This window comes from Protopterus annectens, chromosome 12.part0 (assembly GCF_019279795.1).
Source record: "Protopterus annectens isolate FY-2018-M chromosome 12.part0, PAN1.0, whole genome shotgun sequence".
Lineage (NCBI taxonomy): Eukaryota > Metazoa > Chordata > Ceratodontiformes > Protopteridae > Protopterus > Protopterus annectens.
The window spans coordinates 1,175,769,979-1,175,796,757 of record NC_056746.1 but is presented as its reverse complement, the minus strand read 5'-3'; the positions used below and the strand labels follow the sequence as shown (position 1 = coordinate 1,175,796,757).

At 38.2% G+C, this 26,779-nt stretch overlaps 1 protein-coding gene across 1 annotated transcript in view; it reads left to right on the top strand.

Moving 5' to 3' along the window:
* The first annotated feature begins 270 nt into the window (after positions 1–270).
* The window catches only part of CTNNBL1 (catenin beta like 1), a 2,650,525-nt gene continuing 2,624,016 nt past the window's right edge, over positions 271–26,779 (top strand). Inside the window, exon 1 of the mRNA XM_044090205.1 lies at positions 271–427. Coding sequence (XP_043946140.1) covers positions 398–427 — 30 coding nt within the window. The 5' untranslated portion in view covers positions 271–397. The remainder of the gene's footprint in view (positions 428–26,779) is intronic.

Sequence of the window (26,779 nt, the reverse complement as noted above, 5' to 3'; positions counted from 1 at the left end):
AAATGTAACTAAATAAAACTCGATTTGTATGGGAAAAGTTGAATTGTGCGTTGTTTATAATTAGGGGAGAAAAATTAATAAATACTCAAAATGGGTGGCGAAAGCCAAACACACTCTGGCTAGGCTTATAAATGCCCTAGGGCAGATAGCCTAGTATAAACCTATGAACATGAAAAACAAATACAAACCCTGAACTACTGACTACGCAATAAAATAACTCCGCCTCGGCTTACGACAGGAGTTCTCTTTTTCAGCAGTGTGGTATGACATTACGATCGTTGTAATTCATGTGTTAACGGTAGTGTGGCGGACCTGTCTTGAGACATTTTTTACTGTCAGTTTAAATTAATTTATCCTTTGGTGGGTTTTCTGAAGCATTGTATAGTGGGAAAAGACCATGGATGTCGGGGAGCTGTTGCGGTATCAGGTAAGTTTGTTGTCTGCTGCTTTTGATTTCTATATTTTAATTTTGCATTCACAGGCCAGTTAGGCTTGGACTGTACTTTTATCAGCATGGTTCAGTAACGCACCCACTACAGTGTATTGGGGTGACGTTGTTTACACTCTGCACGTGCTATTAACCTAGACCTTCAACGAAAACACTAGCTAACCATAATATTATCTTTTTGAGGATCTGCGATTTTTAAAGATTTTTTAATACTGTGAATATTTTAAAATTTTGTGATTCAAGTGAATAAAGTGTCACAGAAACATGGGACTGCAACACTGTTCCTGTGTAGATTATGGCTTTTTAATGGTGTTATAAAAGAAGATTAAACGGAGAAGTAATATTGTTTTAATTGATTGTTTCTGAAGTTTCAAGGAATTCACCTCATGACGGTGGTGTTTGTTAAACTTTTTGTTAGGATCAACTTCAAAGTAATGCTGTTCAGATTAAAAAGACGTTTAGGTACATTAATTACAAGTTTTGTGGTGTGAAACATGGTACAAAGTGCAAACACACCAGATAAGTTTTAAGTATTACAGAAGCTGATGTGTGTCTTCAAGGGATGCTGCCTTCTTTGGAATTTGTTATGGGTTGTTTAGTTAACTACACTTTGTGGATTAACATAAGATGGGCAACCACTCAAAACTAAAAAAAATAAAGGTTTGCACTTAATGGAGGATTTACAAACATTTTTGAACTTACAATTTTCCCTCTCAGTCTTTTAAAAAACTTTCTTGGTTTAATGATTGAGTTGATAAGTTGGGGTCCTATAGTTTGTTTCCTTGTCCATTCATGTTTGCTGTGAGCACATCCTCCCTTCTGTACTCTTCCATTTTCTATAGGTAAGTACTAGGCTAGCTGCTTTTGCGGGCGATTTTAAACCTTGGCAATTTCCCTTTTTGTGCATGAAATAACCTGTCCCATTTGGTTATAGATTGGCCTTACCCATCCCCATGGTTGATAACTAGATATTGCCCCTAATGAGAACTGGGATCATACCATAGATAATTTGAGGTGATCCATGTATGGGATACTGCATCTGAGTAGTATAGGAGTAGTCCTGAGTTAAATTTTCTGTTTCCCATCCATAGATCTAAGTTGCACTTAAAAATGGACAGGGAGGAAGTCTATTTTATGTAGATGGGGAGTCTGTTCCATAGCAGAGATATCCTCTGCAAAATAAATCTGTCCCTCCAAACTGTTCTGTTGATTTTGCAGAAGAGGTTTAGATCCCTTGATTGAATAGTTCTGATGCCATTTGACTTGCTGATGTGCAGTAAATCCATCAGTAATGGGTTGGAGAATACCTTGGATGCCAGACGTAGGTCATATTTTAGCAGTCTGCAGGATACCAACTGTAATGACAGGGATTTCGTTTGGTCCATGTAGGACTTGTCTAGGCCTTGTATCCTTTTTACTAAGGTATCTCTGTGAGTGTGCCAATTGTTGCATGTATCTGGGCAGATGCATGCCAAAGGGGGCATTATATTCAGTAATTGGACTAATGAGGGCTGAATAAAGTGTGACAATGACATCCCTAGATCTAGACAAAATCCATTTGTTTATAAGCTGTGCAATATAGGACTTTGTTACAACAGACACATGCTTGTCAAAAGTTAGTTCCCTTTCACAGTCTTCCACATAGTTTGACAATGCTAGTTATATTAGTCTCACTCCACACCGATTCCATTTAGTACAGTGCCCCCTCCTAGCACTGCAAACTTGTATTTACTCGCTTGCATACCTCACTTCTTGCCAATGCATTAGTAATCATATTACACTACTCCTAAACCTTGCCATTGTAGATACTGACAGCAGGAAAACACTACTACATTAGCATAACTTTGTGAATATCCTTGATCTAAACTCATAACATCTGTTAAATTATTCATGTAGGATTTTCACAAAGCAGTTTGTTCAAATGTCTACTCAAAAGTTGCTGTAGAGTGACGTTTGCTTTGAATAAACTTGAAGTCAGTTTTTAGATTAATAACCATCATTGTTTATTTTCTGTACTTTGAACTTCACACGTAGCCCAGAACCAAAGCTTATTGCATTGTCATACTTTATGCATCAGCTCATGTTAACCTCTTGATTGTATGGGCATGCCATAGCTCATTTGCACCTTGTCACAGTACAGTTTCACATTTGTTCCAGAAGTCTGGAAGAGGCAGTTGTGAAGAGCTACTTTTAACACTAAAGAAGACTTGATAAATCATACACGTCTGGAACTTTCTGCACAGAATTTAGAAATGTCTAATTTACTGTTGGCTGTTGAAATGGATTCTCTTAATTACATTACATTTCATTAGAGAAATGTTATTGTAACAGATCTACTCACTCATTCACTGAATCATTAAAATCTGTAAACGGGACTTATAACAAGTGTAATATTCTTTGATTAGGGAAAAACAGCCTGTGATAGTTAACCATCAAAACTACTGTAGAAAATGGTAAAACATGGCGATTGGGCAATGTTTGCAGAGAACTTAAATGCTACCTTTCTAAAAGAACTTTCTTCAGGTGCCCCCTTCTCATCTTCTGACTTATAGGTTCATAGCTAGGTAGCTAGGTAGGTACTAGGCTATCTGCCCAAAGGCATTTATAAAACTAGCCGGAATGTGTTGGCTTTCGCCGTCCCCTTAGATTAGTTCCCTGTGCCTCTGTTCAGCAGAGCCACTGAAGTGATCCCCGGGGTAAACTTCCTGTTTCCCATCCACTCGTCAAAGTTTCTCTTGAGGAGTGTTAGTGAGGAGCTCTGCCTAATGTAGATTGGAATCTTGTTCCAGAGCATGGGAAGTCTCTGGGACAGGAATCTATCCCTCCAGCACGTCCTATTTATTGTTGTGGTGAGGTTTAGATCCCTAGAGCATGTGGCTCGAGGGGATATGGTTTTCTTTAGGTGAGCATGTCCATCAATTCTGGGTTGGACATGGCCTTGTATGTCAGGCAGAGATCACCTCTGAGTAGGCGGTATGCAACCCGAGTACAGCTGGAGTTTCTTCAGTCGAGCTGCATAGGGCATCTGTTTGAGGCTAGTGATCCTCTTGGTGAGGTACTTCTGTCGTCTTTCCAGCTGTTGCAAGTGTCTTGTAAGGTACATCCCAAATGGAGAGTTGAACTCGGATGGGTCTGATGAGTGATGCGTAGAGGGGCACAGTGACCTCTTTTGATCTGGATGCAAACCCTTTTGTGGTTATATGGGCCACATAGAAGGATTTCCTAACCACTTTGGCAATGTGATTATCAAAGGAGAGATTACTATCTACTTGGGTCCCCAGATCCCTTATTTCATCTTCCGTATTTAGGGGGCTACCACCTATGTGGTAATTTGTGGGTACTTTTGTTTTTTCCAAAGGGGATGACTATGCACTTTTTGGCATTTAGCTTGAGGCCATGGTTTTGACCCGGTATCTGTCTCAGTGAGACCCTTTTGGAGGATGTCTGTGTCAGCCAGAGAGTCAGTTATAGCCCCTATTTTGCAGTTTTCTGCGAACTTGGTCAGCCATAGTCCTCCTGTGTTTACCTGTACCTCTGAGAAGTATATGCCAAACAGGAGGGGTCCTAGGACTGAGCCCTGGGGAATACCACTTGTAACCAGTTTAGAGTCGGACCTAGCTCCCACAACTTTTACCATGTAGGTTCTGTCCGTGAGCCAGTTGGCAACCCGTCTTGTGACGTAGGGGTTTATGTTCAGGCTGGTGAGCTTGTCTATAATACCAGAATGGGGAATGGTGTTGAAGGCCTTTGCAAGGTGTAGGTAGGCTGTGTGGGACTACCTTTCCCTCTTCTGTAGCCTTGGTAACTGTCTCAAAGAAGTCCACCAGGTTTAGGAGGCATGATCTGCCCTTAACAAAGCCGAACTGGGTAGGGTCCAGTTTTGATAACGACCAGAAGAATGACCAGTGAAAAACAGCTCTACTTTCCAAAATGCGCTTTTTATTTTTAGAATAAATTTCTCTAGCGCCTCGGTCGTAGCCTTTACAGAGTAAAACCCTCATTGCTTGAAAAATCCTCCTTATATATTCAATTCAAACATATTCAATTAATCAATTGCACACTAATTGCTAAAATACATTCCATTAAACTTTTTAAAGTTAAAAAAACACTATATAAAACTCTGCCAATTGCATTCTTTGTTCAACCCATTAGGTAACAACGTATTGTATTTCATTATTAAAATAGACTCCTTACGCCTCAATACATATTTTAATAACTCCGCATTTTCATATTGCATTGTTATTTGTTCCAACACTGTAACTTTCATAGTATTTATTTCACCTTTGTGTTCTTTATTGAAATGTTCCGCTATAGGACTCCATAACCTTGTTATTTCTTACATCTCTAACATGCTCCTTTATTCTTTCAGCCAAAGACCTCTTTGTTTCTCCTATATAATATTTATTACATGGACAAATAATACCATAAATCACACCCTTACTTAAACATGAATACGTACCCAATGTATCAAATTTTTTTCTACCTATCCTATCTGTTTTCGTTAGAATGTATTGACAGATGGAACATTTACCGCAAGGAAAAGTTCCCCTCATCCCCACATTTTTCAACATTTTTTCTTTTGGTCTTGTATATTTTCCATGCACTAAAAAATCCTTAAGATTTCGTCCCCTTTGATAAGAGACTCTTAATTCTATCTGTGACAATGAGTGAACATCTCTTCTTGTCTGTTTCCAGTACTCTTTAATCCCTCCAATCATTTTTTGTGAAAATAAAGTGTACTTAGTAACAAAGAACATGGTCTCACTACCTAATGTTCCCCCTCTATCTTTTGTTCTCCTTCCACTAGGTTTGTCTCCATTAACTATTATCCCATTTTGCTTTTTATCAAATATTTTCTGTAGACTTCCATATACATCCTCTGTCTTGTAACCCCTAGAAATAAACATGGAGGCTACTTCCTGTGCCTCTTCTTGTGCTTCTTTAATGTCACTGCTCAGTCTTTTTATCCTGAGCATTTCCCCATAAGGGATAGATTCTATTGTGTGACTCTGATGACATCTAGTAGCATATAGCATCAAATTAGTTTGATCAAATTTCCTATATATATATTAGTATGCATTTTCTCTTTTAGTGTTAGATCCAAATAATTTATCCTTACACCTCTCTGGATGCCATCAAATTTAATCCCATATTTATTTGCATTTAAATACTCTATAAAATTAAATGACACATTTTCTCCCCCTTTACAAATAAAAATCAAATCATCTATAAATCGGAAATACTTAACCACATGCTTCCTAAAAAATTAATTCCTATAAATGTAAATATTTTCCACTAGCCCCATAAATAAATTAGCATACACTGGGGCAAACGCACACTCCCATTGCTGTTCCTACATTTTGCCTATATAAACTCCCATCAAATTCAAACATATTCATAAGACAAAAATGTACTAATTCCTTAATATACTGTGTTCTGGGGCTGTCCCCTAAAAAATACTGTATAGCCTCAAGGCCAAAGGCATGTGATATATTGGTGTACAAACTCACCACATCCACTGTTGTAAAATACATATCCTCTGCCCATATTAAATCCTTAATTTTACTTAAAAAATCAAAAGAATCCTTTATGTAAGAGGGTAATTTTATTACTTCCTTTACTAAAATTTCATGCAACAAACTACTTAAATTATGCGTAAAATATCCAATAGCTGATACAATGGGACGTCCTGGTGGCCATGATAGATCCTTATGAATTTTAGGAACACAAAAGAATTTTACTACTGTACTTCTCTTAACATTAAGTTTGTGCGTCGCATCATATGTTGTAAAATAATGCAATCTAATGCCCTTCTTCAGTAGCATTTCAAATTCACTTTGTGCTCGTATGAGATTCACTTCATCTATCTTGCTGTATACCACCTGATTATCCAAATGTTGCTTGCACATTCTATAATAGTCTTTTGAATTCATTACCACCAGTTTGCCTCCTTTGTCTGACGGCTTAAAAACTATTTCATCATTTCTACTCATATATTGTAGTTTAACCCATTCATTCTTTAAATTATATTCCTTATTCAGGCCTTTAAACTCATTTAATTATTTTTCAATCATTAAACTCACAGCATTATTAAAACACTGGATATATGAATTTTTGCTTGGAGGCATGAAAGTACTATTAGTCTTAATTTTGCTTGTATCCAACAAGCTATATGCATTTGTTTCAGATTCCGACTCACAAGAGAAATAATAATCACTACTTTCAGAATCTGAGATTTCATTAATTACGTTTTCTTCCCTCTTTTCTATATTATAAAAATATTCTTTAAGGTGCATTTTATGCACTAGACTAAAGATCTCACCTTTTATTTCATACATTCTTGGCAAAACTGTTGGAATAAACTTAATACCTTTGTTTAAAACCGACAACTCAGTTTCATCGAAAACATAATCCGATAAATTGACGACATATTCCAGTACAATAGTACCCTCTACCTGTTCACATGGTCCATTTACTTCTTTTGAATCGTCCCTCACCCGGGTCTCTATGGCGTTCTTGTCCTTGCCATCCTCGCTTCCTGGTGGTGTAATTTTGTCCATTGGAGCCCCTAAAGGTATTCCGAAAGGATTCTGGATCCGCCGCTCCCTGTAAATCTGGAAAATTGTCATTTACTCTCTCCTCTTCGTCAAACGAAGACGCTCCACTCTCCCCAGAAACAAAACTCCTGTTTCTCTGTTGGCCGGAAGTGATGTTATCTTTTTGAAAGCTGACGCTCCTCCTCTTCGGCTGTTGATTGGCTGAAAGAACAAATGCTTTCTTGTATTCATAGTCACGAATGTCCCTATGCAGTTTATACTTTTTACGATCTCTACTAGATCTTTCTCATAAGACAAAAGTTTATTGTTCATGTTCACCAAAAAGGTCTCTAATACTGAATTAGATGTTATGTTAACAATCTCTTCACATATTTGTTTAGTTTCCACCAAAAACTTCTCTCTCTTTATTCTATCCCTTTCAATGAGAATCGCAACCCATTCCAAACTGCAGCGATGTGCTGCTGCTATCCACCGCTCCTGAAACTTTTAACCTCAAGTTCTTCTGATAGCACAAAGTGAGACAAAGGATTTTTAATAGACCTTAAACCCCTCGGCGTAATCTCCAGCTCCTGGTACCTCTGAAGACTACCAATATTATAATAGACAGAAGTCTCTTTAAAAATCAGTTTCTCTAATTTAGAACACAATTCTTGTGCTGCTGGAATATCCGATATCTGTGTTGGGTCCAGTGTTTGGAGGTTCCCAATGTCTCTGTTAATGAGATCCATGATGATGTGTTCCATAGCCTTGCAGACCAAGCTAGTCAGGCTTATAGGGTGATAGTTCCCGGAGTCTGTTTTGGCTCCACCTTTGTGGAGAGGAATAACCATTGCTGTGTGCTACTCTATGGCATGTAGCCTGTGGAGAGGCTGAGTTTGAACAGTGTGTTTAGGTGAGGGGTTAGTTCATCTTTGAGCTCATGTAGGACACAGCCTGGGACACCATCTGGTCCCATTGATGCTGTGTTTTTGGCTTTGGAGAGGGCTATTTTAACCTGAGTGTCTGTGATTTCAGGGGCACTACATTCTTCTGGTATGGTTATGGGCCCTTTTGGGAGTGAGAGGGGGGTGAAGTTTGCACTGAACCTGTCTGCCAGGATGTTGGTGTTTATCGGTTGGTTCAGTGTATTTTGTGCCATTCTGCAGTAACTCCAAGCAGCTCTGGGAATTGCCACTAAGATTCTTGACATAGCTAAAGAATGCCTTGTGGTTGTCTTTGGAGTCCTTGGCAAATTTTTCGAAGCTAGCCTTGGATGTTTTTATGAGGGATCGTAGTTTCTTGCTGATACTGATCAGGGATGTCTTCCCCTTTTGGGATTTTACTCTCTTTTTTTTTTTCTTTTCTGTACTAGTTTCCTCCTTCTATTGTATAGTTTGTTTATGGCAGGGGTCCTCCAGACTGGTTTCCTTTTCGTGGAGGAGTGAGTCTTGGTTTTGCTTGGGATAGCATGATCCATGCATTCTTGTAGGTACCCGTAGAGTGCATTAGTAAAGGATTTTGCAGCTTGGGCAGCATTATCCTTTATCATGGGGAATTTGAAACTTTCCACCTCTGTCTTAAGTAATGTGAAGTTTGCTTTTGTAAAGTTTTTCACAGTGTTTTTTTTTTTTTACCGGGGGTAGGGGTGGAATGTGGATATACAGAGTGATTAGTTTATGGTCAGATCTAACTAGCGAGGGGTTGACCTTCGGTGTGGAGTACCGGTTGCCCATGTTGGTGATGACCAAGTCCAATATGTTGTCACCTCTGGTGGGGGTGTTGACCAGTTGATCTAGGGCATTTGAGTTTATAAATTCTAGGAAATGTTGGGCAAGGGAGTTAGTACTTGAGTAGTTCTCCCAGTTAATGTTTGGGTAATTGAAATCACCCAATATCAGGGTGTTTGGTAGGACCTTTATGTTTCCCAGATTTTCCAGAAATGCGGAATGGGGGTCCTGGGACATGGTGGATGATTTGTAGCAAGCTACAATTTGAATTGCAGTTCTGCCCATTGCTAGTTGTACGTGGATGATCTCTGAAGCATCGTGCTGTGCCACTAACCTGGAGGTGTGGGAATCCTTGATGAATATGGATATACCCCCGCCTTTTGTATTTCGGTCCGGGTTTTGTGGCCGAAATGTATGGTATGAGTAGTAGCCTGGTAGTGCTGGGGTGCTCTCTGGAGCCTTAAACCAGGTTTCTGTTACTGTACATATATTGATTTTTCTCCATACTGAGGAGTGCTTCGAGTGCATCCATTTTGAGGTTTAGACTTCTGGCATTGAGTAGCATTACCCTCAGTTTTTTGTTACTTGTGCTATTTACGGTGGTGGGTTTGTCTTTTGAGCCTTGCCTAAAAAAGGCACTATGGGGTGGCAAGAGCCTTGGCCAGTATTCAAAAGCCTAAGGGTGACAGGTGCAAGCCGTCTCTAGCGAAGCAGCGTGGCTTGTCGAGCATTTCATCCCAGGCTGACAGACACTGGATCCCTTTTGAATGACCCAGAAGCTTAGCCAGTTGTTGGAATTGATAATTTTTTCTTTATACTGTGGTATCATTCTTGGTGAGGGCAGGATGCTACTCAGGGTCAGGGTCATACCGGCCTGGACTATGTTTTCAGAGAGCTCTTCCATGTCTCTCTTCATGTAGTCCAGGGAGGTACGGCTCGGGTCATTCCCACCAACATGGACAATGACAGAGTCATATTTGTACTTGTTCTGGAGTGACCTGAGTGCTTGTGTTATGTGGAGGATCCTGGCACCCGACAGGCAGCTAACAGTAACCTTCTCCTTGTTCAGCTTAGTGAGTGGGAAGTCAATGTGCCTGACTCACCTATTACTAGTGTGTTGGGTATGTTATTTTGCCTTAAGGGCTGTGATTGCGTGGTACACTAGTTTTGTGAAGTATGTGTTTCATGGTTTGTGTTGGGGGGTGGGGGTTGCTTGAATGTCTGCTTTGGAGGTCTCTGTTCCTTTTGCAGATTTTTATTTAGAGCCTCCGAGTATGTTTTTGTGCATTTGTGTGTTTTTGGCCAGTGCTGGTTTCATAGGTCTGTGTGAGACTGGTGGCGTGATGCAAGTAATTCCCTTCTCCTCTTGACTGTCTGGTCCAGTCTTGGGTTGAGAGAACTTAGCCTCCAGTTTGGCTGTATGATTGCATCTCTCGCATGTATTAGTGTTTGGTGGTTGGAGGAGAGGGTTGTCTGTGAACATGAGGCAGTTGTAACATTGCCTCAAAATGCTCAGATTCACCAGATGGACCGGAGAGTACACCGGAAACTGCCCTTTGGACATGCCTGGATAGGTACAGTGAGCTGTTTTACTGATTGGCTGGTAAGGTCCAATAGAGAGCCTTGGCCTTCTCTACAGTATAGGGGGGGGTCTAGTGCTAAGGTTTATTAGTGCTTGCTATGAGCTTTGAGCAATTGCCGGGCTGGGAAGTGAATAGTTTGAGTGCTTAAGTTGAAAGTTTGTCTAGTTCCAAGGGAAAAATTGAGGAGTACACTTTGTGGAGCCGGGAATAGTCATACCCTAGCTAACGGCGCTGCCCGGCTGACAGAACCACGCTAATGCAGGTTTTATAGCAGGAAAATGAAAGAGATAGAAATGAGCCCAAAATGGCCAATAAACTACTAATTTCTGGGCTGAAACCACTCCTCCAGGGACAGATAGGCTGCTCAAAGCTCCCCTCTCTCAAAGGTGAACAGAGAAACTTCTTTCTATCCAATTAAGGTATGGGCAAATGCAGAAACTTGTAACACAGCCTTGCTTCCTTAAGGTGTCCCTCAAGGATCTGTTCTAGGACCTTGACTCTCCTACCTAGTCATCAGTGACCTTTCCACTGACCTTTGTCAATGTCATGTTCTTTTTTGAAGATGCTGTGGTCTTTACTAATGTTTGCAAAAATACTATCGCATTACAACAGTCTGTACAAAACAATTTTAGTGTACTTCGGAATTGGCTATCCATTAAAAAACTTAACCATTAACGAACTTGAAATCTATACTAAAAAGTCTGACAAAAAATCATAATATCTTGCTACCAATTTTCAGTTATCCATAGGGAATCCCTCTTCATAATGTTTATGAGCAGAAATATCTTGGTATACAAATTGATTATATCCTAACTTCTCAAATCCATGCAGAATAATTTCAAAGTAATAAATCAGTTGTAGAATTTCTAATCATCTGGCACCTGAAGCTGAGAGATGTTGCTGTACAAACATTAATGCCATAGCTTTAATATGGTCTCCGCATCTTTGCTTTCAGCTTATCACGCCATAACTCAGTATTATAAAAATATAAACATAAGAGAAGCTTATTCACTCTGCACAAAATATAGAACATCTCTATATTTCCATCAAGAAAGCTAACTGGACTCTCATTACTGAAAGGCCCCATTTTCTTTTTAACTGCCTCATTGTATATGACTCTTACTACCCACCTCTTGACTGCAGACTTCAGACTGTGGTAACTAACAACTCTTTCTGAAACCATGATGCTATACAGTATTCTAGACTTCCCTTTATCCTGCCAATTGGTTAAACATCTTTCTCAAAATTGGCCCTTCCAGCCTGGAACTCGCTCTGTGTCAGTTCTTCTGACATTCATAACCTTCCTGAATTGCACAAATAGTTGAAGCTACACCTTCAAAGACTATCGGATTTACTCTTCGATTATAGATAAAAGCCGCTTGGTTACCTCGGGCATCACCACTTATACCATACCGGAATTAAAACTTCCTTGCGTTTCCTTCTTTTATGAAAATGTAGACAATGTTTATTATTATTATTAAGCTGATTAATTGCAATATGCAATTATTATTTCAGTTTCAGGATACCATACTCTAGCTCCATCACCCTAAAATGTGTACTTGATACTTACCTAGTTAACTAAAATCTGATGCATTGTATACCATTCTCCCTTGTTGTTAGGACTGTATTTTTAACTAAAATCTGATGCATTGTATACCTTTCTCCCTTGTTGTTAGGACTGTATTTTTGGCTAATTGTAAAATACCAACGTATGCCTGTTGTTAAAAAGTGTGCATGTTAACATCTTGCTGTCTATGTCCCTTAACCATCATGTTTCTTCTGCTTATAAATATGTACTGATGTTTAAGCTGCCCATCCTTTTAAAAGTTACATTACAATGTTGTACTATTATTTGTACTTTACTGCGGTGGTGGTGCTGCGGTAGCATTGTCTCCTCACATAAGATGTTGTCCTGTTCGATTCTCAGCTAAAGCGTTTTATGTGTGGAGACATGCGTGAAGGCGTACCTTCGTTGAAGTTTGTGCATCAGGGCTGGCAACTCGGTACGTAAAAATCTACTGTCAATCATTAGCGGACCACTGTGATGACCCCTAACCGGGAAAAGCCAAAAGATACAACAACTATTATTTGTACTTTGTTTGTGTTTGCCTCTGACCATACTTGTTACTGAAAAAGGTCATCGGACCAGCAGTCTTACCTAGTCAACAAACTTAAATAAATAAACTTTAGGTTTCAGGAATTGATTTTAGGTATGTTTTAATTAATTTATGTTTAAGTGGAAAACTCTACCATTCAAGTATTATTTGCAGTGGAGACATGGGGAAAAAAACTTGAATCGTATACAAAAAGTCCACAATACAAATTACCTTTATGTGCATGAAAATGAGTAGGTAGTTTGTGTGTGTGTGTGTATATACATCTATTATATATAAACAGTATATAGATATACATACATGTATCAAGTGGGTGTATGTGTATGCATGCATATATATTTGTGTATGTTGAAGTGTGCGCATACGTGTGTGTGTATGTATCAATATTTAAATAAGAGAGGAAAGGGATTCTTGGAATCACAGTTGAATGAGTTCTAGTTTTGAATGCATTTTGCAACTGATTTTATTGATTTGCAGTTTTAATGGTTAAAATAATGTAAAAGGTGTTTGGTTAGATGGATGGGTTCGAGTACATTTTACAAACAATCTGTTCTTGGTGATAAATTTGGTGTTGATTTTTAATGGTATAAATTTATGTATAGGCATATGTGTATTCACTACCGATAACACTGTTCCAATGTCTTCTATCTACTTTTGGCAGTGAAAAAGCAGATATATGTGTCAGTAGTAGTTTTGCCTGAAGAATTTCACAAATGCGATAAAATTTCTTTTAGGCTCTGAAATACAGATGATGAAACACACTGGGTATTGTGATTGTCAAAGCAAATGCAGATGCATGTTTTATAGTAATTAACAGCTGTAGAATGTATGTAAAATTACAGAAGTGACCTTTAATAAATAATGACTGATATACGTAGTCTAAATGAAAACAGTAGCAGCAGTATAGTATTCTCACTGTGCGTAGAATATAAAAACAAACTCGGGGATTTGGTGTCTAAATGAAAACAGTAGCAGCAGTATAGTATTCTCACTGTGCGTAGAATATAAAAACAAACTCGGGGATTTGGTGTGTACAAAGAATAGCAAGTGTAATGAGCCATACACCATTAAGAGCAAGGAAAACAGGGACACCAAGTATGTCCAGTGACAGTGGAGTGCAGCTGTTGGTTAATTAGTTGACTAGCATGTTTTGTGACAGTGGAAGAAGACTGTTAAATATTCGGAGCATCAGATTACAGTTATAAATATGGTGCATTTTTGCTACAGGGAATTACTCGTATAAAAGAACTAGGCAGAAAAATTTCAAGTTAGCTACTGAAATATGCTGTAGACTTTTTTATTGAAAGAAAACATTTACGAGAAGGAAATTTAGTGAGGGAGGAGAGAGTAGGGCATCTGTCAAAAAAGTAACGGGGGAGCACAGAGGATGAGGAGAATAGGGCCTGGAAATTATAAGCAAGTCTGAACACGCAATCTTGAGTGAAAACTTAAGGAGTGATACGAAAGAGAAGATAAATTTGCAGTAAGAGGCAGATGAAAGAACTGGAGTGAGTGAGTGCATTTTATGTGGTAATGATGTGGTGGCAAGAGGTGATGCGACACGAGTGAAAGTTCAGAAGTGAGAGATGTAGACTTCTCGTTCCTGCCTATACTGCCTTGTTTTTGTACTTCATTTTAACATCCATAGCTCCTTATGGTCTTCTGATATTTTGAGGGGGTGGGGGTCTGGCTTCCATAACTAAATGAATTACCAGTTACAATAAGAACATGAGAATGGGCAAGGTGTAACTAACAAAATGACATGAAGACTCCTAATCTAGGATGCCCTGCAGTGTAGATAGATGTTAGTCACTGCCACTTGTTTATATTTGCAGTCATAATTTTTTTGAAAGTTACTTGATATTGAGGGGTGAGCATGTTCTGACATGTCATGTTGGGAGGCAGAAAAATTAATTGTTACTGTCCACATGCAATATATTTTTGGCAGACGTTGCTAATTTGCTAGGACTTGGGAAGATGTGCATTTTTTTCTGTATGCTCATTATTTCCAAAACCATGTCACTTAAAGCTATTGCATGGCTTTGAGTGAAACCTTAAAAGATATGGTAGAAAATCGATATTAATATGAGTACTGTAAGTTGTGTATCTTGACAGATATTCTACAACATTATTTATACCGAAAGTTATATAAATAAGCATTTATTTTATATTTAATGTTTGTAGGCTGCTAAAGGTTTGACATTCCACTAGTTAGAGGTATTAGCAAGTTCAAAGCATTAGGGTGTGGCTTGTGAATATTTATTTAGTTTGCATAACTCAAGACTATCTTACTATTTTGGAGGTGTGTGTGTGTGTGTGTGTGTGTGTGTGTGTGTGTGTGTGTGTGTGTGTGTGTGTGTGTGTGTGTGTGTGTGTGTGTGTGTCTATCTATCTATGTGTATATGGTTTCACTTCATAATCTGGAACCTAAAATCCTGAATCACAAAATACTGAAAATTATACATGACACAAAGAATGACAATATTCCAGTACAAGGACACAGAGAAACACATACAAGACAAAGGATAGCACTTTTCACCAAGTATGGGCGGGGGCGGCAAGCCCCCCTGCACCCCCCCCACATCCCCTGCTAATTAAATATATAAACTCCAAGATAGCACTCCACAGAAAAAAATGGCAAACACACCGTCACATATGTTCATGACTGCCTGTTGTAACCTTAGTAACATTCCCTTTTAACTTGCTGTACTACAACATAACTCATGATAGTGTAGTGAAGTGCAGTGTTGGAGTTGTGTTCATGACTGCCTGTTGTAACCTTAGTAACATTCCCTTTTAACTTGCTGTACTACAGCATAACTCATGATAGTGTAGTGAAGTGCAGTGTTGGAGTTGTGTTCATGACTGCCTGTTGTAACCTTAGTAACATTCCCTTTTAACTTGCTGTACTACAACATAACTCATGATAGTGTAGTGAAGTGCAGTGTTGGAGTTGATATATTTAAGTAGCAGGGGGTGTGGGGGTGCAGGGCGGCTTGCCCCCCTGCTTATATTTGGTGGAATGTAATCTGGTTTCTGTTCTCTATAGTCAGTATATGTATCCTGTGTGTTTTCAGTCTTTTGGGATTCAGGATTTTGAGTTTTCAGGATTTTGGGCTTCTGGATTATTAAACTTTCTGAAATTCAGGATTATGATATTTCAGGATTCTGAAGTGAAAGAGTGTGTGTGTGTGTGTATATATATGTGTGTATATGTATGTATGTATATATATAGTGTGTGTGTAATTATATATGTATATATAGGTGTGTGTGTGTGTATATATAATGTACATATGTGTGTGTATATAGAATGTACATATGTGTGTGTGCATATTTTTATATATATTATATGTACATACATATATTTATCATGATTATGTATAGTTGACAGCGGATAGATAGTACACAGGAAGCATTCAAGAGGCTCGGCATGAGGAAAGTACATGTAGTTGCTCTGGTGCAAATTGTTATAAATGTCTGACTATAGATTGTCTTGTTCTTTTATTATTAGTATTTCTAATAACTGAAGGTCAGTTAAGAAGTCTCTGTTCAAGATGATATCCAAAGAGCTTTACCAATTCTTCATAGCTGAATAGCTTGAATTGGTGAGTATTTTGTGAATGTAGTAGGCAGAACATACATAGATAACTTTTTTTCCTGAGCACATTAGAGTTGACATTTAGAGTTGAGTAGAGTTGTACAGCTAGCAAGGATGATGCAGAACAAAGTACTTTCAAAATGGTTTAACCTGATAACACTGGATTTACTATATGGCATCCATGAATATGGAAAGTAGTAAAATCTGACTATTTTGGTGTGATTGTCTTCCTGAAAACCAGCTTTTGCAGCCTGTAAGAACTCTTATTACATTAGAGATTACTTTAGAATCAGTTGCTTAGTATTTGCTAGTCTTGATAGTTATAAATCGTATAGAACCTAAGCAAACCTAGCACCTGACATTATTGCTTACTTCTCTGAATTTCACTTCCTCTTGAATAGATGTACTGAGGCATCTGTACTAGTCTAATGTCAAGTCTAATTGCATGTTTAAAACAAAATTGTGGTGGAACTTCCACATCAACAAACTGTGTAAGAAATCCATTGGCAAACCGTATAAGAAAAACTTTTAGGGCTGACCAAGAGCTATGTTCACTTATTGTTGTATAAGGAGTGTTGCATTTCCTAATGGTAATTTTGAACTTGGGTTTGGAACTAGTTAGAGAGAGCCATAAGGATCCCATTCTGATACTGAAATTCTCTAGCAAGGTTTAGACCAGACACATGCTTGGTGCGTTAATCATGGGCTTACCTCCACTGCAAAAGATGTGGCATAGTTACTTTTGGCAAAATCGAGCATTACTTTTACTTGCCATATATGAAACACTTCACTTTAATTTGACACAGTCATTAGGGACTTGATACCCTTTTTTTGAAAGCAGACCCACCATTGACTACTGCGTCTCTGTGGTAGCAGTTGTTCTACCTTGGCAAACTTATCCTTTGTGGCATTTCCTCAAAGTTCAAATAAGTTACAGACGTACTTTTATTCCTTCTTTCTTATTAGACCCATGTATTTATTACAGTTACCCCTTTGGTATGTACCTTGTAAAACAATGAAATCTGCTTGAAAGCTTTCAAGTGTTTGGCAATCTTTCTGATGAATAATTTCCATACCATTAGTTACTCAGATAGTGTGCCTTGTCGCTGTCCTCAGTGTTGTGCAGACTCCTAAAGGATGATCTCTGCTTAACCTTCCATGCTATGAATTACCCAAAACACTTTTTTGAACTCCTTTAACTAAATGGCAGGAGTGTAAAGCATTCACTTACTCTATTGACCTAAGCCTACACTACATCAACAACACCAGACGGTATGTCAGATAGTTAGCCAAATGCATTGAACACCAGATAGCGTGGCAGTTAGTTATCCCAGTGCACTCCCCATTTTAGAAGAGTTTGGTTTTGGATATGAAGTAGAGCACCTCGCTAGCATCATTTAAGATCAGTCTAGATGACTGGATAGATGATCACAAATTTTCACCTGGGATTTGTGGGGGAAAAATCTGCTTAATGGGAGACATTATTCTCCCACCAATAGTAAGTGATATGGCTGAGGCTCTTGATGATCTCCATGGCTGTAAGCTTAGGAAGAACATATGAAATGTGTGCCAAACACAGAGAAAAGTGGAACATCCAAATTGAATGATGTGGTGGTATCCTAAAATGTGTCTTTAGAGTAACCATTGATAGCATCAGCAGATGCTCCAGTAGCAGTAACTCTGATTTATAACGAGTTTTTGTGTCAAGTGCTCCAACAAGTAGTGCTAGCAACTTCACCATGGTTAAGTTCTTTATGTAGGTATTCTGTTATGTCAAGGACAGCTGTGTTAGTTCCATAATGAGAACAAAATCCATGTTGAGAACCAGATAGTAAGTTGTGAGATGGGTTTTAAGCTGTTGGCTGAGCACTAGGGTGGGGTATACATTGGACTGTCATTGGAGGACATGCTGTAACTTCCACAGTAGACATTCCCTCCAAGTGGCCCTGCCCTCTCACTGTCAATGTAGGTCATTTGAGCAAATTTGTAGCACTAAAAACTACAAGAGTACTAAGCTAGTTAATTGGTTGTCTGACGGAACCCATGTAGTTGGTTGCAGGTGGCACTTATGTAAGCAAAAAAGTTACCTGTGGTGTACCAAAGGCTCCGGCATCTATTTTTCAGATCATTGATAGCTACAGGCTAGGAGATTTTTGTCTAAAATTTACAGACAATTGCTCTTTTTAATTTCTCCAGGTCTTTTGGGTTTCTAATACTATGACAGGAATGGACCCCATTCCTAAGTCAGAGTACGATTAAAGTTCATGAAATTAGGATTGTTTCACTCTTTGATGTCAGCCAGTAGTGCTCTTCGCACCACTCGGTGTGCCCAGTAATGACTCCTTCTGCAATTCGTACGGGGTTACATGAATTGATAACTTATCTAAAATATGATTGTAAATTCTTTTTTCTAAGACCCGTTGCTCCTACTACAATTGGAACTGTCTGGGTATCTGTCTTCCACATGGCTGTCATTTCTGCCTGCAGATCTTGGTGTTTTATGACTTTGTGTCTCTCTGTATGCAAGACCCTGTAGTCATTGGGTGTGGCAATTTCAATGATCAGTGCAACTTTTGTCCTGTTTTCTTGGACTACTATGTCCAGTTTTCTAGCATCTGTCTTTTGAACTGTTGGTAATGGGTGATCCCAAGTGATATAAACCTCATCATTTTCTATGATGCTTTGTGCTTCATGTTTCCAGTGTTTTTCAGCCACTTCGATACCATAATGTTTGGACAATCCCCAGTGCAACAGTATCGGCACATTATTATACCTTTCAGTATACAGTCCTTCTCCCATTAGTGTGTCGCAACCAGCAATGCGGTGTGTGACTGTTTCCAGCTTGGTTCCACAAAACCTACATTTGTCTGTTTTTCTCCCACATGTTCAATGGACTTAGTAAACCAGCGTGTACGTAGACCACTGTCTTGGGTTGCCAGTATTAACCTTTCATTTCTTGGTTTGAACTCTCCTCTCCTCAACCATTCCTGTGTTCGTTCTTGATCAACATGAGGCTCTTCTAGAAGTTTTCTATACTTGCAATTGTATTTATGTTTTTTTCCACATTTCTTACCTTCTCATCTGGTCCTTCACCTTATATTCTTTCTTTTGTTTTTTGGCACATTCAGTTACTGCCTGAATTTTATCCACTTCTGGTTTGATTTCCATTCCTGCGTGACATCTTTATGCTTCTGCTAGATTAATCAGAGATGTCATCTTAGATTTATTCTCCTCATATTTCAAAACTTTCACTATATTTGGATCGTGTGAGGTCAGTAGATGTTGGTTTGATTTCCATTCCTGCGTGACATCTTTATGCTTCTGCTAGATTAATCAGAGATGTCATCTTAGATTTATTCTCCTCATATTTCAAAACTTTCACTATATTTGGATTTTGTGAGGTCAGTAAATGTGTGTGGAATCCCATGATTGCAGATCTCTACATGTAATCAATTTCAAGGAGACCCATCCCTTCTTCGGAACTGGGAATATATAATCTTGGTATACACTGTTTTTTATAAATAATTTGGGGAGCATGAAGCATCCTTCTTGTTTTAATATCCAATCTATCCAACACTTTTTGGGGCCGTTCAGTCACTCCAAAACTGTAAGTTAGGACAGGAAGAGCAAATTGACTTATAGCTTGGATCTTATTCGTAGATGTCAATGTTGTTCTCAGGATTAATTTAAGTCTTCTAAAGTATTCCTTACTGAGTTTTATTTGCATTTGTTTGTGTTTTTATAGCTGATCCTTCATCAATTCCCAAGTACTTATGCACTCCCTCTTGCTCAAGTTCTTTTATATCATATTCTTGTCCCAAACTGATGTTTTCCTGGTGTTGCAGTTTTCCTTTTTTAAAGGTTGCTTTTGCACATTTATCAAGACCAAATAACGTTCCAATATCATCTGAAAAAGTCTGGACAGCCTGCAGCTGTGCTTTAAATTCCTCATCTGATGAGCTATACAGTTTTAAATCATCGACAAAGAGAAGATGAGAAGTCATTAGACGTTGTTGTTTTCTAGATGCCATATTGTAGCCATGGCCTATGTTGTTAAGTAAACAGCTTAATGGATTAATGGCAAAGCAGAATAACAATGGTGACCAGAGAGTCACCCTGGAATATCCCCCTTTGAATTTTTATCCCTGGGGTAATAATCTGTTCTTTGTCATGGCTTAATTGCAAAGTGGTGTGCCATTGTTTAATGGTTACTGTAATGTAGTCAATTAGTGTAGGTTGTGTCTTATGCATTTTTAAGCACTCTCTTATCCATGAATGTGGGATACTATCAAATGCATTTTTATAGTCGGTCCATGCCATACTTAGATTCTTCCCCTTTTTACAGTTCTCCACTATAACTTTATTTAACAGCAAATGATCCTTTGTTCCATATGACTTTCTTTTATTGCCCCTTTGTTCTACTGCCATAATTAAGTTTTCTTTTAAATGGCTATAAACTGTCGACGTCAATTCCCATGTATAGTTCATACATCGTTGGAAGACAAGTTATTGGTCTATAGTTTTTAGGGTAGCTTGCAGGTTCACTCTTAAGAGCATTGTTTTTCCTGTTGTTAACAAGTGTGGTGTCTGTTCGGGGTGCACATATAAATAGTTCTTACTCATGACTAAATCCTTGTGCAAAGATGTTAATACTTTCAGCCAAAAGTTAGGTACTGCATCTGGGCCTGGGTTTTTCCAATTAGAGGCTTTTCTTAACTTTGTTTCAATCTCTCTGGCAGTTACTTCATCCCATTTCATATCCTGTACTTTTAACCCTCTTATTCTTTCTTTTACTTCTTCCACCCGTTTAGCATATTTCTTATGTTCCACAGGATCTTTAAAGATACTTCTCCAGAATGTATCTATTTCTTCTTTTTTTTGGCGGTCTTTCAATTCCTTTTACCTTATTTCCCAATTCTCTCTAAACATTTTTTTGGATCATTATTAAATTGCTTATTTTGTACTTTTCCTTTATTTATCTTTGTATCTTCTAAGTCTTTCAGCCTGTGCTGAAATTTTTAGTTTATTTGTGATAGTACATGATAGATCCTGGTCTCTTCTAAGACTGCGCATTGCTTTTATCACATCTATGTTTCTTAGTATTTTTGTTGATCTGTTCCCTCTTCTATAATCTTCTAACAGTGACACTTCTTGTCTTAGCTGCTCGATAGTTTTCTCCATTTGATATTTCCATGATGGTATTCACTTTCGACCCTTCCTTTCCCTCGCTACCCTGTATTCCTGTGGTAGAACTTTATCTGTTATTAATTTAGCAGCACAGTAATATATTCTGTTATATCACATGGATCTCTATGGACAGTCCTAATTACTGTGTTCATTTGTTTTATCAAACTTCTGACTTTTGTTGTTTTATTAACCTTCTGCAGTCCATTTCTTTCATTGATCTTGATGTATCTGTTTATGTCTATTAAATCAAGCAACTCTTCTCTTAACTCATTTTCTTCCAAACTGAGGGCACATCCCTTATTTTCTTTTTCTTATGGGCATTCTGTATAAGATTCTATAGCATCTTCCTGTGGCATATTATCTTCGAATTTCATCCTGTGCCATCCGTTGCTCTGTCATATGGGAACTCACTGACCTATCACTCCTCAACATTGACTGCATCAGAGTTTTTACAGTTTCCTCTTTGTTCCTTTGCTGTTTAGCTTCAAATGAACATTTATAATGGTTTTCTGTGGAAAGTTCCAAAATATCTTGATATGGCACCTGACCAATTGCTTCCTGTTCTACTGGTTTCCCCTTAATTTGGATATCCGTTGCTCTATCATGTTGTGGTGCTTTCTGCATTCGATTTTCTACACTAAATACTTCTCTTTGCAGCTGCTGTACAACCTCAATTTCTATTTATTTGACTTCTCCATTACTAATCTCTTTTTCTACTTTTCCCCTTAATCTCCTTATTTTTTGTATTGTAAAGTTTTCCATATCCGGATTCCTTTGCCTGTATTGCTCTTCAGATATCTCTGGTGTTGCTCTTTTTTGTATTGGTTAGTTTTGCTTTCTCCTTTGCATAAATATTACACCTTATTAAATCTCTTTTCCTTCCCCTGTCCATAGTTGTTCTTCGCATATCTCCTGATGATCTTGCTTTTCCTTATTCTGGACTCACTCCATCATGCTGTGATGTAGTCTGTGTTAGACCTTCTACATTAAATCCTTCACTTCGCAGGCACTCCATAACTTCAACTTCTATTTCTTTAACTTCTGCTTTACTAAACTTCTTTTCTACATTACATCTTTTTGCTATTAATCTGTTTAGTGTGAAATTTTCCATATCTGGATGCTTTTGTCTGTATTTCTCTTCTGAAACTGTCTTCTCTATATTAGGACTTTCTCCTTTGCATAAATATTGCACTATATCAAATCTCTCTTCCTTTCCCATGTCCATATTTCTCTTTTATATTTTTCAAATATCTCTAGGTTTTATTGTTTATATTTTCGCACTTCCTCAGATGCATCTTTTTCTAAACAGATCAGTTTCTTGATCTATATACTGTTTTTCAAAAGTCTGTTCTATTGAACACAAATTTTTATTTGTAGCTTCTGACAGTTTTTCTTTCGGAAGTATTTTTCTTTCCTCTAATTTCTCTCTTAATCATTCTCTATATCTTGCGTCTGGAAATTCTGGGCTTTTTGCATAATAGTAACAATACATAATTTCTTTCTTATCCTCAATAGTCCACTCTATCGTCTTTATGACTCTTCTTTGGCCAATCAGTTTTTGTGATTTTTTGTGGACTGCTACTTCCTTCTACAACAGGGGGGGCCATCTTCCCCATGGGCCTGGCCTGGCCCCATTGTAGGAATGTTTACGTATTTTGAGGATTCTATGCTGTCATTTTTTCCAGTCCTGGCACCAGTGCATCTACCAGGATTGGGCATTTTTTTATCCTGGGTCTTGTGCACCCAGCTATCTTTGTTTGTTTTTTGACTTACTTCTGTCCATGATGTATGCTATATAAATACAGTCTATATATCAGTATCGCCTTGGTGAGATTTTGTAAAAAACAGGGTCCACCTTGCAAAGATACTCACCAGGACTTGAGGATGAATTCAATTTCAGCACTACTACTCTCCTTTGCTTGCTGACTTTTTTCATCTCTCCATTAGGACCCCCTGCTCCAGTGTGGGTTAGACCATATTAACAGCTGGTACAGGGACAATGGTTTAATTTAAATGTAGCATAGTTCATTTGGACAAACAAAACATTTTGACAGATATATATATACATATACACCAAACCCCCTCCCTCAAATTGGGCAGTATTGTAAGGGATCACCCCTAGATCCCTAGAATTCTTAATTCCCCTTTCGCTCTTATCTCATATGACCCATTATTGAATGTAATGCACTGCTTGGAATACATTTGTCTAAAAATATGTATGATTCTAACATCCACTCCAAACAGTGTTCCACAGCTGGCATCCTAACTGATGGCCTCAACGACCAACAGCTTATATTATCAGACACCCCAAGCAGCCCCAGAAGGTTCTTCACTATATCACAGTCAGAAGCCTCAGTAGCCTCACTAAAGAATTTTTTGTTTTACTTCCAGCCTGCTCCAGATCAACTGGGCTCCACTTAAAATTATTCCCCTTGATGAAGCAGTGGACACACTTAATACTATATTTCTAAATACCCTATCTGAGCAAATGCAGTGAGTGCCAAAAAGTTAAAAACAAACCAATCTGTTAGTTAACTAAGTAAAAGCAAAGCAACATATGCAACTTGCAGATGAAGCCTGGAAGTCTCAAACATCCCTGCAGCAATATATAGTTAAGGAAATGTAGCAAATAATACCTAAAACAGGACAGAAAAGCTTATTGTCATGAAACAGTCCAAAAAAGTTCTGTAATTCAATAAATACATTGCTAAGTCCTAGAAAATCAACCTAACCCAGCCCATCCATAACCAGTAACTCTGAAAGCACTGCTTTATAGTTTAACTCACATTTTATAAATACAGTAACCTCCCTATTACAAAACAACACTACTATAAATCTGGCCATCCCACACCAATCATTGAGGCCATAACTCACTTCAGTGCCAATAGCTACAGTTAAAAAATACCAAAGAATCCTTAACACAACAACCACTGCATTTACAACTTCCAGTTGAATACTGCAAACTCGCTGCAGATAGTCTTGCATAACCTGTCTCGATTCTAATAATCCACACTCAAAAAGAATGTACCCAGCTCATGGAAAAAAATCCAGTATAATATCCATCCTTAAGAGTGGCTCATCAGCTGTGTTCGCAAACTGTAGACCAATTGCCATTCTCTAATTCTCCTCCAAAATCTTGGAAAGATGTATTCACTTTCAACCTCCTCTGTCCTTCATAGCATGGTTTCTGACCCAGTCACAGTACAATCACTGCCTTTCTACGGTTCACAGTTATAATAAATCACAAAAAATCAGGTCTTCTTACCTCATCCCTATTTCTGGATCTATCTAAGGCATTAATCAGTCAACCATTAAATTCTCCTAACTAAACTCTTTTTTTTTTTTTTTTCTTGGCTGCTGCCCTCCTCCCTTAACTGGTTTCTAGATTACTTCATTAATAGGTCTCAAACAGTGAAATGGCATAATGATTTCTCTTCTTCTTATATCTGCCAAAGTCCAACAATGCACCATCCTAGGACCATTACTTTTTAACTTATCACCAACGTAAACACAGCAGCCAGAGAGACCACCATAGTACAATATATTGATGACTCCGCTCTGATATGTAGTGCTAGGGCACTACCCATGCTTCAAACACTCCCCCAGGAATCCTCCTCCTGCATAGAAACTTGGCTCCACTCCTGAATCAAAACAAAAATGTGTGTATACTACGGTTCTCCCCATCTCTTTCACCTCCCAAAAACTACCTGTAATATACTGTGATCCAACAAGACCAGTATAGAACTGGTATCCCACACCAAACTACTAGTGTGATTGTGGACAACCACCTGAAATTTCATCTCCATCTACAGCAAGCTATAATGAAGAAGCACCAAAAGCTAGGTGCAGCTGTAGAGTGAAGCACAACCTTACTGACTCTACTAGCTAAAACATAGACGCTGCTTTTCCTCTGCCCACCCTGTTATATGCCTGTCTTATCCTAACCCATCTTGACTATCTTTCAGCCAAACTAGAACAATTCTAGAATAAAGTGGCCATATTTGCAACCAACCAGCAATATAGGTCACATCACTGCTTCTGTCAAACCTGGCTTGAACTAAATAATTCCCTATTGTACTTAAATTATTACAACCTTCAAACTGCTGTACAACTCTGAAAAGTTCTTATCTCTTCACTCCATCATTCATCCTCACACTACTAAAAGTCCTCCCCATTCCACTAACAATCCATTACTGTCTATAACTAAACTTAGCAACAATGCAGGATACTCTTGTATTCACACTGCTTTGCTAATAACTGGAATACCATCCACTCCACTTTAGAAAAGTTTACAACCTATAAGACTGTAAATGCTAACTGAAGCAACACCTGATGAATAAATGGCTCTGCACCTGCACCACCCCGGGTTAAACTAGTACTAATATAGCTGTATGAATTTGTGCTATACCTCTATAACTCTCTGCTGCACAAAAGTTAATGTACTATTATCAAAACTATACCCTCTTCTATCATCTCGTCTCCTTTATCTTCCTTGTGCCTCCTCCTCTCTTTCCTTTATCTGGGCTGCTGTAAAAAAAAACATTCTTGCATAAAATCTGATAATCTATGCATACTGTTGATATTGAACTGCCTATACTTCTCTGTTCTTAACAAAAACTTGTATTTATATACAACCCCATGTGGCTATTATTTTTAATACAGACTGTAAATGATGTAATTGATGTCAAGGATGTCTGAATAATGGAACTATGCTCATGATTAAAACTGACTGAATGACAAAACAATTTAAATGATATCCACAGTGTCTCTATAATGGAGCTTTTCTCCTCAGGGCTTCCCTGAAAAGGGGCAGTGCTCATTTAGACTTGTCTGGTAAGCAAATGCCAATCAAGAACAGTCACTCAACTTGAGGGACCTCTGAGATTCATGACTATAAAAAGATCAGTGACCTCAAAATGTATTAATTATCAGGACAGGCTGGCAACCATATTTCTATACAAACTCTTAGATTCCTTCATGCATGTCTGTGTCTAACCTTTTGAGCCGTGAAAAGAGCCATGTCTTCTATGACCTCCTCTTCCTTTGCAGAACAAACGAATGGCGAGTACTCTACAAGATTCTGACTTGGTATGAACATCTGCAGTTTTATAGGTGGCTTAGAGGTAACCTCTGCCTAGCATACTATGCTGTTCATAATGATGAGTTTTGACTTTTGCTGTATCTTGAATTGATGAATTCATCAGTTCCATCTAGAGGAAAAGATTATACTTTTACCATTCCTAAAAGTAAATCTGCTGTGAAAGTTGGATTTATTTCCAGTAATTTGGCTAAGATTTGAAGTAGGTTACACCTGAGCTTCAGGCAACATAGTTCACTTAATTCATTTAAAAACTGCAGTAGATAGATGTTTTTTCAGACTGCATATTCAAGAAAGTTGGAATTTGTGTATTATTGGTCACCTGACCCTTACTCAGTAATTAACTATGAAATTCTACTTTCAGTACCTGGTTAAAGGAACTAAAATTTCAGCAGGTAAGTAAAGATATGTTGGTGTGTTATATTCCTATCCCTCACCTCTGGAACAAACTTCCACTACATGTCAGGCAGAATAGCACTCTGACAACC